Source organism: Colletotrichum scovillei (assembly GCF_011075155.1).
Source record: "Colletotrichum scovillei strain TJNH1 chromosome Unknown Contig00002, whole genome shotgun sequence".
In the NCBI taxonomy this organism is placed as follows: domain Eukaryota; kingdom Fungi; phylum Ascomycota; class Sordariomycetes; order Glomerellales; family Glomerellaceae; genus Colletotrichum; species Colletotrichum scovillei.
Genome location: NW_023336260.1, coordinates 3,692,556 through 3,703,566, shown reverse-complemented (window position 1 = coordinate 3,703,566; position 11,011 = coordinate 3,692,556). Strand labels below are relative to the sequence as shown.

The following is an 11,011-nucleotide window of genomic DNA, read 5'->3' as shown; positions in this document are numbered from 1 at the left end:
TCACCTTTGAGAACTCAAGCCCCAGAGTACGGCAACGTCGGTGTCAAGGACAATCGGTACAATCGCGTCGTTGCAAAGAAACCGGCTAAAATGACGGTGAAATTTTCACGAGCCTGGGATAATTGGGGAAATTCGAACAGCTTTTGATTGAAGTAAGTCGAACGTTAACTCGTAGGATACATGTAGATTTTGAAGGGCAAGGACTAATTTTCGTAGATTCTCGACGCGGTCATTTGCAAGTTTTTAGAAGGAAGTGGCGGAGCAAAGGAGTAAATAAGTAAGGGGTTCGGAAACAGAATGAGTAAACCTACTATCCATCCCCCTCGGGATTTGAGTTACTAATCGCCGTCTGAGGATTCAGCAATGAGATGATGCAACTCTACAAGTCTTGATTGACAGACCAGGTAGACACAAAGGAATGAAGATTTTCATGGGGGATTCGGCGACCCAAATATGTTTAGGAGAGTTCAGCCCAAAATAGACACATAGACAGGTTGACAGGCTTGTTGTTCCTTGTTTCAGTCAACTAACCGCGATTTCGCACCCAGTTTTCTTCCCCGTCCCTATCGCATCCTGAGACGCGTAAGTCCACCAGCCCCCCACAACTTTTCCACAACTTCGTTCCCGCTAAAGACCGAAAAGGAGAGGGAACCAACTCGAGTTTGGATAGGGGTGGATCGTCATCGCGAACGAAGATCACCCCACCACCCGCAGCACGCTAAGACGGAAAGCCGACCGGGACCTCACGGTGCGTCGTCTCTGGAGCCGCCAGTCACGCACTCGTGGCAGTCTCCCCCCAGACCCCGGTGAGCGTCGTATGCAAAATTGCGGCAGCCCGGAGTTCACGGCTTCTAATTTCTACATGTATGTTTCAGTCTCAACCAGCCCATACTTGGAATTCTGGCGCTAGAAAAACCACCGCATCTAGAACCAAACAATTGAACAACTAATAGAGCTTTAGTGCGAAACCGCCGAAGTGGTCTTAATAAGATGGACCCTGAGATCATGCCAGTGGGTTACGTGGTTACATGCGCGTCAGCTACAGACGTCAGCTGTGGAGAGAGGGAAAATTGAAAATGGACCCGCGATTTTGCACAGCCCTTTTGATGGAATGCCCTTTAAGCTCAAAGACTCTTCCGCCCTACCCTGAGGGGCCACCCCTTCGGCGTGCGGTCTCGTTTATGTCTACGTCGTTGCCGTTGTTACTGTCTTTGTCGTTGTTGATGCCAAGCTTTTGCCAATAGCTCGGCGCTGCGATTTGGATCTCTTGTCGCTCGTTTATATCGTCTCCTAGCTGAACAACTCGAGATGAGACCGACATTAGGACTGCCGGCTTTGGCCGTGGGGTTGAATTTGGCGAGCGTCAGTGCTATCGATGTCACATGGACAGATGAAGGTAGGATCTCTGCGTTTGCCGAGTCATCTTGCCTTGGCTAACGTATTGCAATATCAGACTCAATAAAGAGTGCCGCGGGCACGGTTGCATATGGGCTAGTTAAATACTACACTGGTAACAATACTGGCGATACCCCTGGAAACTTGCCAGATCCCTATTACTGTAGGTCTATTCCATAACGTTGTCATGGACCTCGTTCTGATCGTTTCAAGGGTGGGAGGCCGGTGCCATGTTCGGCACATTGATAGACTACTGGTGGCTCACAGGCGACGACTCTTACAACACAATCACCACGCAAGCCATGCTGCATCAAGTAGGCGACGACAACGACTACATGCCACAAAACCAAACCCTTACAGAAGGAAACGATGACCAGGGCTTCTGGGCAATGGCCGCCATGTCCGCCGCCGAACACAAATACCCGAATCCGCCAGAGGACTCACCACAGTGGCTTGCCCTGGTCCAAGCAGTCTTTAACGAGTACGTCAGTCGATGGGATACGGAAAACTGCAACGGCGGTGTGCGATGGCAAATCTTTACGTGGAACGCCGGTTTCGACTACAAGAACTCCATCTCGAACGGGTGCTTCTTCAACGTCGCTGCGCGCCTGGCTCGGTATACGGGGAACACGACATATTCGGACTGGGCAGAAAAAGTCTGGACATGGCAGACGGACGTCGGACTGCTCACATCCGATCACGAAGTACTCGACGGCGTTCATTTTGAGGGGAAATGCCCCAGCTCCACCGACAGCACAAAGTGGTCCTACAACGCCGGCATCTTCCTCTACGGCGCGGCGGTGATGTACAACATTACGGGGAGCGACACGTGGAAGACCCGCCTCGACGGCATGCTCACGGACGTGCAGACGGCGTTTGTCCAAAACGATATCATCTACGAGGCCTACTGCGAACCGACGGCGCAGTGCAGTCAAGACGCGCAGAGCTTCAAGGGGTATCTCGCACGCTGGCTGGCCGCCACGTCGCAAGTCGCCGCGCACACCGCGGACACCATCACGGCGCTGCTGCTTTCGAGCGGGAAGAAGGCGGCAATCACCTGTTCGGGGTCTCCTGCTTCGGGGTTCAAGGGCCACGCGGGGACGGCGTGCGGATTCTCGTGGCTGAATGAGACGTTTGATGGGATCGTGGGCGTGGGACCGCAGATGACTTCGTTGCAAATGATCATGTATAACCTGGTGGGGTCGGCTGAGGCGCCCGTCACTGCTACCACGGGAGGAAACTCCACGGGCGATGTCAACGGAGGAAAGACTGATGATGGGTCGGGGTCGTCAAATTCTCTCAAGGCAATCACCACCGCGGACAAGGCCGGTGCGGCCATCTTGACGATAATGGTTTCGGCCAGTGTCGTCGCTGGAAGTACTTTCCTCATCATGTAGGAGAAGTTTTATGTTAGTCATTCAGCGAGTTTTGATTTCTTTGAGCAAATGCGAAAGCGAACCCACACCGAGGTGAAGCCTTCGGTGAAGTACTAACACATGACCGATTTGGCTTGATCTGGTGCCAAGGATTCTGAAGCGGGATTGTGAAAGTTTAGTATGCAGGCTCGGCATATCCTGTTCGTGTCAACTGCTTTTTGGCATGTGTTTCGCCTCTGGCTCCCCATCCGGAAGCGGGGAAGCCAAATGTAGTGGGCAAGGTCTCCCGAAGTGAACATGTTCAGCTTGATGGATTTCGTTAGAGATCTGTGCTGGCGTGAAACGAAACTTAGATCGATGTTACGGTACTATGAGTACGGAATATCCACGCAGTAGACTTCATCAGGTCTTGCATGCCATACATACGTCCGAACAAGCCTTCTCTTAGAGAAAGCATGCAGAGCACATGGGGGAAACGTGTCTGTTGAATCAACCACCTGGCTTACTACTTGCACAGTGGTAAGATGGTTCGGCTGATTGATAGCAGTCGAAGGAGTTAGTTTTGGAAAACTGGTCACCAACGCGAGTGGTCGCCTTGCGTCATGGGCAGACTTACACAGACCGTTGCAAACCTTGAGGTTGGAGACTTGAGAGTCGAGAGTCTTAAGCGCCGTTCTCGGAGATATCGGACATGTCGTGCACCGACCGCCGGCGAGTGCTTATCGTCTCAACCCATGAGAGCCCGAGCCAGATCGTGTTCCATGCTTGTCAGTCAAGTTGGTAGTCGATGATGTCGTGCGTAAACCGGCGGGAATTACCCAACTTGTAATCAGTTGACCTCGTGTTTTGTCCATTGACAACGCAACGTAACGCCGAGTTTTCAAGATCGTTTTTTCCGAGAAGCTCGGAGGTACTGGCCGACACCGTTTCTTCACCGAACTTCACCTGGGGTCGGTGTGTCATTTGAGTCGGGGTCTTTCGGTGAGCTAGTCACGGCCGCTTCCGAGGTGAGCTGAGCCAATGGGAAGCGTCGCATTGCTGGCCGTGGCCGATGCAGGCGCCCCGGCCCACCCACCGGCTTGCCGGTCTAAGCTCCGACCTCGATCGGTCCTCCCCCCCCTGCTATTCCCATGCTCCCATGCTTTTTTCCCTCCCACTTCATTCTATTCCCGCGCACAGAGGTTGACTGGCATTCGTGCGCTCCAACGTTGGCTCCCGTCCATCTTCCAACCCCCACCTACCTTTACCCTTACCTCACCTTAGCTGGCTGCTGCTGTTGCGGGTGCTGCTGCGCCTTTCAGTCGCCTGTCTTGTCAAGCCCAACCCACCAATCCCAACAATCCTGCAAGAGTCACCGAACGACAACTTCCAACGCCAATCGACGAATCACCAAGCAACCAATCTCACAGCTTACCGCCTTTTCAGATAGGCTGCTGTGATTCTGACATGCTCTAGGCTCGATCCCCGTGTCACGGCTGTTGTCTCTGGGTGGGTAAAGCTGGAGCCAAGAGCAAAACAGCGTCGCAGGATCGATCCCCCGCCATTTGTCAGCCTTCTCAGCTCTGGTCGCCAAACTGTGTGTGTCACCACCGCCGCACTCTGTCGAATCCTATCCCTCAAACCCCAATTCAAACCTTCGTGAGCCTCCAGTCTCTTCTCCGACTACAACCGCCACTGCGAACGACCAAATCTCTCTTACGACGTCCACGTCCCCAGACATCCGACGGACGGCCGACAAAAGAGACACCATGGACAACTTCTCGCCGACAAGCCAACAGTCGAACCCCACGACGCCAGCCAACGCCATGAATGCCAACCCCCACCATTCGCCAAACTCCCCGACCATTCACGACTTTCCTGCCCTCAGCCGACATGGCGCGACCTCTATACCTCCTGATCAACCTGTGGCCATGACGGCCTCCGGCCAGCCAGCCCTCAATCCCCGAAGCTGCGTCACCTGCCGCCGACGAAAGGTCCGCTGCGACAAGCAAATGCCCTGCAGCAACTGCCGCCGTGCTGTCATCCAGTGCATCTACCCAGCCCCTGGCCGCGCCCCTCGTCGTCCCCGACCGAAAGATCCGAATGCGCCGCCCAAGAATTCGAGCGAGCGGGAGGTGGAGCTCATGAAGCGCCTGCGCAAGTTGGAGGGAATCGTCGAGGAGCTCAGTGGCCAGATTGAGGTCGAGAGCGGCACAGGGAGCAACAGTGGTCGCCAGAACTCGAGCACAGGCAATTCGCCCGAGGCTTTTGGTAACGACCTGAGCTCCGAACGCGCCGGTAGCACTTCCAGCGGCGCTGCTGTCATGAGTGCATTCAAGGAGGCCGTGACGCCCAACAGGATGGAGACGGACCCAGAACCCAAGAGGCCTGTAGAGAGGCAAACAGGCATAAGCAGGTCGTTTGGCCGGCTTGTGCTTCACGACAAGGGCAAGACGAGCAGATACGTGAGCAGCGCATTTTGGTCCAAGCTCAATGATGAAGTGAGTCACCCGAGTCAGGTTTTGTGCCAAGGTGCTGACAAGGATGCTATAGCTTGACGAGCTTCGAGAAGAGACGCATGCGTTGGATCAAGATACTGATGATTCAGATGTCGAGGACACGCCAGATCACTCTCCAATACAGGATACCGACGCCGCGACGGACCACCATGCCTTTATCCTGGGCTATCGGTCTTCCGATGTCGACTTGCGCAAGCTGCATCCCTTACCATCTCAGATACCCTTCATGTGGCAGGTGTACCAGGAGAATGTGGAACCGTTGCTCAAGATCTTGCATATCCCGACCATGGAGAAGCTCATCCGCGACATGCGACGCAATATCGACGAGCTGACTGCCGGTAACGAAGCGCTGCTGTTTTCCATTTACTATGCAGCAATCACATCCATGGAAGATGAAGAGGTAAGTCCATATCGTGTCAAAATCCATCGCACTTGACAGTGACTAACTAGTTCATAGGTGGAGAAGAACTTTGGGTCAAAGAAGGAAGAGATGCTCTCACAGTATCGCTTCGCCCTCGAGCAGGCACTCGCAAAGGCCAACTTCCTCAATACCTCCGACATGGTGGTCCTCCAGGCTTTTGTCATGTTCCTCACGCTCGTCCGCCGGGAGGACGATACCCGATTCTGCTGGACGCTGACTGGATTGGCGATCCGTATCGCACAAGGACTGGGCATCCACCGCGACGGAACAAACTTCAATCTTCCTCCGTTTGAGACCGAAATGAGACGTCGCTTGTGGTGGGCTATCTGCACCCTGGATCTTCGCTCCGCAGAAGAGCTTGGCAGCGATCTCACCATCATCGACCGATCGTTCGACACCGAACTGCCCTCTAATTTGAACGATTCAGATATTGAGCCGGGAATGACAGAGGTTCCCAAATCGCGCCTGGGCAAGACCGACTGCGCCGTATCGCTGGTGAGATACGAAATTTGCGCACTGTCACGGCGGTTACACACGGTGGGGTCAGCCATGGCTGGTGTCTGTCCCAAGGACGCAGCATCAAGTCTCGAGGAGCGCGAGCGCATGCTGATCGAAGTTTACGACCGTGTTGAGGAGAAGTTCCTCAAGCATTGCTTCACCGATGACGACCCCCTCTTCTGGATGGCGGCCATGATCGCCCGTGTTATCATGGCGAAGATGAGTCTTGTCATCTATCAACCGATGCTGTTCCCTGGCAACGGCCACGAACTATCCAACGAGATCCGCGACAGGCTCTTCATCTCAGCCATTGAAATCGTTGAATATAACTACATCCTTAACACAGATCCCCGCTGTAAGCAATGGCGGTGGCTTTTCCAGACCTACCGACAATGGCACGCGATTGCCTACATCCTCATGGAAGGCGGACGGCGGCCATGGTCAGCAACCTCGGAGCGAGGATGGGAAGCTGTCAACAACACGATGCGATTCGATAGAGACCCATCTGAAATTTCGAGGATGGCAGATCATATGGCTGTATGGGTCCCGTTGCGGAAGCTAAGCGCAAAGGCGACGAAGCATCGCGAGGCGGAGATTGTCCGTCTCAGAGCCGATCCGGAAGCGGCACGCCAACTGGACGTGGACGATCGTATGAACCCCATCCCTGCTAGACTTGGACCGGTGCCCGGAATGGAAATCAAGCACCTGCAAATTCGCACTCGCTGGCGGAACCTGGTACGGACGGATGGCGGTTCCAGCCCGCTACCACCACCGGCAAACAACGTCACGCAAAATCAACCCGTGCAGCAGCAGCAAAGCGTAGCACCCAGAGGTCCAGCTCCCCAGCCTGCGAACCCGACAGTCCAGGCTCCGACGCCCGCACCGCAGCAGAGGGAACCCGAGTTCATCGACACGGTGATGATGGCGCGCGGGTTCAATCCCAACCATATCTGGGAGTATCTCTACCCGACGGCGGAGTCCATGGCAGCCGACCCCAACAACACGCTCTTCCCGCCTAGCGCCTCGCAGCCGCAATCGTCCCAGTCCATGATGTCCTCGGCAGTGCCATCGCCCGCAATGTCAACTGGTCAGGGTCTTGATAACGATCAGCGGTTGAAGCAGCAGGCCATCGCGATGCAGTCCCAACCTACGGTGGCGTCGTCTCTAGGCGACAACCAGCCTCCTTGGCTGTGGTCTGACCCATTCACGTCCATCAACAATGTGCCTGCTGACTCCATGGACGTCAACATGGATAACTTGGATGACTTCAACTGGCAGAATTGGCAGGAGAGCATCAAAGGATTTGAGATGGATCCGGATAACATGCCCCAAAAGGGAGCATGGTAGAGATGTATGATGTTTGCGGTGTAGTATGTGCATGGGCTATTTTGGATATGGATTTTGGATGTCTCCTCTCACGCGAAGGCTCTTGGAGAGCTATGTAATGATACCCTACGGAAGCAGATGTAATGAATGATGATGTACTTTTCACCCTTGGTGCAGTGCTTCGCATCATTTACGACTGGCGATTATCGACCCCATACTTCATGGGTTTGCACCTCTCCGCCGTCACAGCATCCGCTTAAACTTCAACCCCGTCCGCCCACATCCACTCGACGCCGACCTAACCACCACCGCCATCTCCACGCCCTTGCCCTAAGAGCGGGCTTCTCGTCCACGACTTTCAACAATAACTTGGTCTGGTGGTGTAGTTGGTTATCACGTCAGTCTAACAGCTCGAGAGCCTCACCTCTCTCGTCTGCCACACTGAAGGTCTCCGGTTCAAGTCCGGGCTAGATCATCACATGGGCGATTGGTTTAGTGGTATAATGACCGCTTAGCATGCGGTAGGTCCTGGGTTCGATTCCCAGATCGTCCATCCTTTTTGAGGGATTCAAATATGGTTTGTTGTAGTGATGTTGTGGTTGGTGTTTTGAGGTTTTGGCTGTCTTTGGTGGTGATGCTAAGCGCCGAGTTGCGGCTACAAGGCGTGTGAGGGGCTCTCTTCTGTCAGCGGCTCTTTTCTTTCTTAATGCGCCCTATGTATCTTTAAGAATGTTAAAATCGGTTAAAGAGCCATTGTTACAGATTGCAAGTGTACTCTTACCCACAGCCTGGAGGCGAAGTACGAACGAAGTGTATTGATGGGGTGAGATGGTGTCACCTCCCAAGCGAGAACAAACACAGTTTGCCCAAGGCTGACCGGGCTGATTTTCCCAAGTGGCCCCGCAAACTGCAGCTATGCGACCAAGCCGATCAATACTTTTTTACCCTTTACCAACGACCTTTGCCCTCCTTTCACCGGCCCAACAGAGTGCGACCAACGCGAACAGAGTCCCTTGTCCAACAAAGAGGAAGTGAATACATTTGCCGTCCTGAATGCGCTGAATAGGTCTCGAGCCGAACAAAGAGCGAAGCGAGTGAAGGGAGCGTTTGGGTCTGGTATATGAGTCAACCTCTACCCTGGTGAATTACCATTCAATCCATCAATTTAAGTCAGACCTTGGGACTTCAGCACCGCGACGCTTGCAATCAAGAGATTTACAATTCTCGTTTGAGGCTTTGAGGAAGGCTTGCACTGTGAATCCTACCTGTGCACTTCTTTTCTAGCCTTGGAAAGATCGTAGGGCAAATATGGCGTCACCACCTTTACACGACGACTCTCAATTCCACCACATCCGCTCAGGCGTCACAGCCATCATCGAGCGGCATGGGAAAGTTATCATCGGAAAGCGCAAAGCCAGTCACGGTATAGGTAGGATTCAACCCCCCCAGCCCTCGTCACTGGAAGAACATGTTGCTGTCAGCCCTCAAGATGCGTCCGCGTTCCTTACAAGGCCTTTCGATATTGTTGTCATCCAGCCGCTTCGGTCATCATACTGACTGATTTCGCCATTGAATAGGCACAATGCACATGCCTGGAGGCCACCAAGACATGTGGGAGGCTCCCGAGGCGTGCGCGGAACGAGAGACGTTCGAGGAGACCGGTCTTATTGTGAAAGCCATCGCGCACGGGCCGACCACTGATGATCAATTTTTGAAGGAAAGGAAGCATTATAAGTCGCTTCATATATGGTGCAAGATGGTTGATGAGACTGCTGAGCCAGAGGTGAGTGAAAGAACCCCCGCAACCCCGCCATTCGTTTCTCCGGGTTTGGGAGTGAGCGAGGGCGACGTTGGATGCTCGAGATAAATCGAGGAAATAGCGGTTCTGACATCAGATTGAAACAGGCAATGGAGAAGGACAAGTGTGACGCTTGGGCGTGGAAGTCGGCGGAGGAGCTGGAGGAGTATTATGACCAAGGCAAGGCGTTTGAGCCATTGAGAAATCTGGTCAGGAAGGTTCCTCAGAATGATGTTCTTGAGGAGCTCAGGAAGCGTGCGAATGCTCATAAGGAAGCCGTTGAGCTAGCTGAGAAGGCTAAGCTCGCTGAGCAGGCTAAGGTTGACAAGCAGACCAAGGTTGACGAGCAGACCAAGGTCGATGAGCAGGCTACAGACGTAGAAGTAGACCATACGCACCAGAGCGTCTAGACCGCACATTAAACATCAGGGCCGAGGCATTTAGAGGTCTAGGACGTTAGCATTCGCTCTTACGTCACTGAAGTACCGCGATTCCATCGTAAGAAGAAAAAAAAAATAGAAGAGTCTGTACACACCGAAAGATTCGAGCAAATAGGCGTAGAGTTTGCGAGAGCCGGTGATAAAAGTCGCAACATAGGCGGGTCTGAATCCGCGGTGTCATGCATGATTTGCTCTTTCGGATATCTCGCACTTTCACCAAAATATCCACAGGCACTTGTATCCGTAGTCGGGCCGACGGGGTTACCTCAAATCACGAACGACCTTGTACGGAATGGTGCTTGCAGATCTCACTGGGGCAGAAGATGAGCAGAGACGCAATTACGGCTTCGAGATTCAAGCTTTGGGTGGTTGAGAAGTGGTTAGACTGAGCCCGGAGCCGGGCCATTGGGAACCAAAGTCCCTTTTCAAGCACCTTCCTGCGCTGCTGCGCGTGGCAATCGGGGATGGCTTGGGCCACTGCGGGCGAGAACTTTGGGAGATGGAGTTGGGCTGATCCCCTGGATTGACGGAAAGGCTCGATGACGTCCCAATTGTTGTTACTATGTTTGAGTGAGCGATGGAAGTGATGATGCGATGCGGAAGATGTTACCGCCCCCAAGGTCTGTAATATTGATTCCCAAAGGAGGAGTCGAGACATTGATCAAACTAACTGGCAGTCAGTCTAGAGAGCAGAGGCCGACAGTGGACATGGACTGAGCAAGGGTAGAACCGCGGCAGCCCGGTACATCGTTCGCAAAATTCACAACTCGTAGCCCCGAATTGTCGAAATAAGAATAAAATATCCGTACTCTTTAGAGTTCAGTTTTGGCCCCGAAGAGCTCCGGAAGTACGGGCCCTACGGAGCACGGATACGGACAATTCAGCGAGTCTCGAGTCTCAGCGGCGGCCGACCCCTGTCCTCTTCTGACGGAGGCTGCAGCCGAGATTTGTCAATTCGAAATTTGGCTGTCACTTTACCGGGGGCTGGGGCTGCAATCCTTCTGCCTGGAGGATTTGCTTCAGGCCTTCCAGGTGGCTCCATCTTGAACACGACGTCAACTCCACGCTGGGAGAGAGTTCTGAGTAGGAAGTGAGGGGATGCTTCTTCGTGTTAGCGTTGTTGGCTGTTGCCTTGGTAGACAAGTGTCGACATCTGTTTAAGCATGTCGGATGTGAACTCCGTTGAACGGTGAACTCGCTGGGGTTTACAGGGTTGGCTTCCATCGTTCAGGTCTGTCGCGTGGTTTCTGAGGAATGGA

At 53.6% G+C, this 11,011-nt stretch overlaps 3 protein-coding genes across 3 annotated transcripts; all 3 read left to right on the top strand.

Moving 5' to 3' along the window:
* Positions 1-1,147: 1,147 nt before the first annotated feature.
* Positions 1,148-2,792, top strand: HER10_EVM0010167 (fungal specific transcription factor domain-containing protein; the record flags this gene model as incomplete). The annotated part of the gene is made up of 3 exons (XM_035479636.1): positions 1,148-1,396; positions 1,454-1,558; positions 1,609-2,792. The coding sequence occupies exons 1-3, from the start codon at positions 1,309-1,311 to the stop codon at positions 2,790-2,792; spliced, it is 1,377 nt and encodes a 458-aa protein (XP_035337609.1). The 5' UTR covers positions 1,148-1,308.
* A 1,155-nt stretch (positions 2,793-3,947) lies between these two features.
* Positions 3,948-7,870, top strand: HER10_EVM0000962 (fungal specific transcription factor domain-containing protein). Its single transcript, XM_035470726.1, has 3 exons — positions 3,948-5,251; positions 5,304-5,669; positions 5,727-7,870. The coding sequence occupies exons 1-3, from the start codon at positions 4,520-4,522 to the stop codon at positions 7,533-7,535; spliced, it is 2,907 nt and encodes a 968-aa protein (XP_035336849.1). The 5' UTR covers positions 3,948-4,519; the 3' UTR covers positions 7,536-7,870.
* A 952-nt stretch (positions 7,871-8,822) lies between these two features.
* On the top strand, positions 8,823-9,722 carry HER10_EVM0006558 (uncharacterized protein; the record flags this gene model as incomplete). The annotated part of the gene is made up of 3 exons (XM_035476141.1): positions 8,823-8,943; positions 9,092-9,297; positions 9,420-9,722. The coding sequence occupies 3 exons, from the start codon at positions 8,823-8,825 to the stop codon at positions 9,720-9,722; spliced, it is 630 nt and encodes a 209-aa protein (XP_035337293.1).
* Between the last annotated feature and the right edge of the window lie 1,289 nt (positions 9,723-11,011).

Bases quoted from the DNA above. Each gene is read 5' to 3' on its own strand.
- HER10_EVM0000962 (XM_035470726.1), top strand. From the start codon at position 4,520: ATGGACAACTTCTCGCCGACAAGCCAACAGTCGAACCCCACGACGCCA. The intron at 5,252-5,303 runs GTGAGTCACCCG...AGGATGCTATAG, and splicing joins GGTCCAAGCTCAATGATGAA to CTTGACGAGCTTCGAGAAGA. The intron at 5,670-5,726 runs GTAAGTCCATAT...ACTAGTTCATAG, and splicing joins CATCCATGGAAGATGAAGAG to GTGGAGAAGAACTTTGGGTC.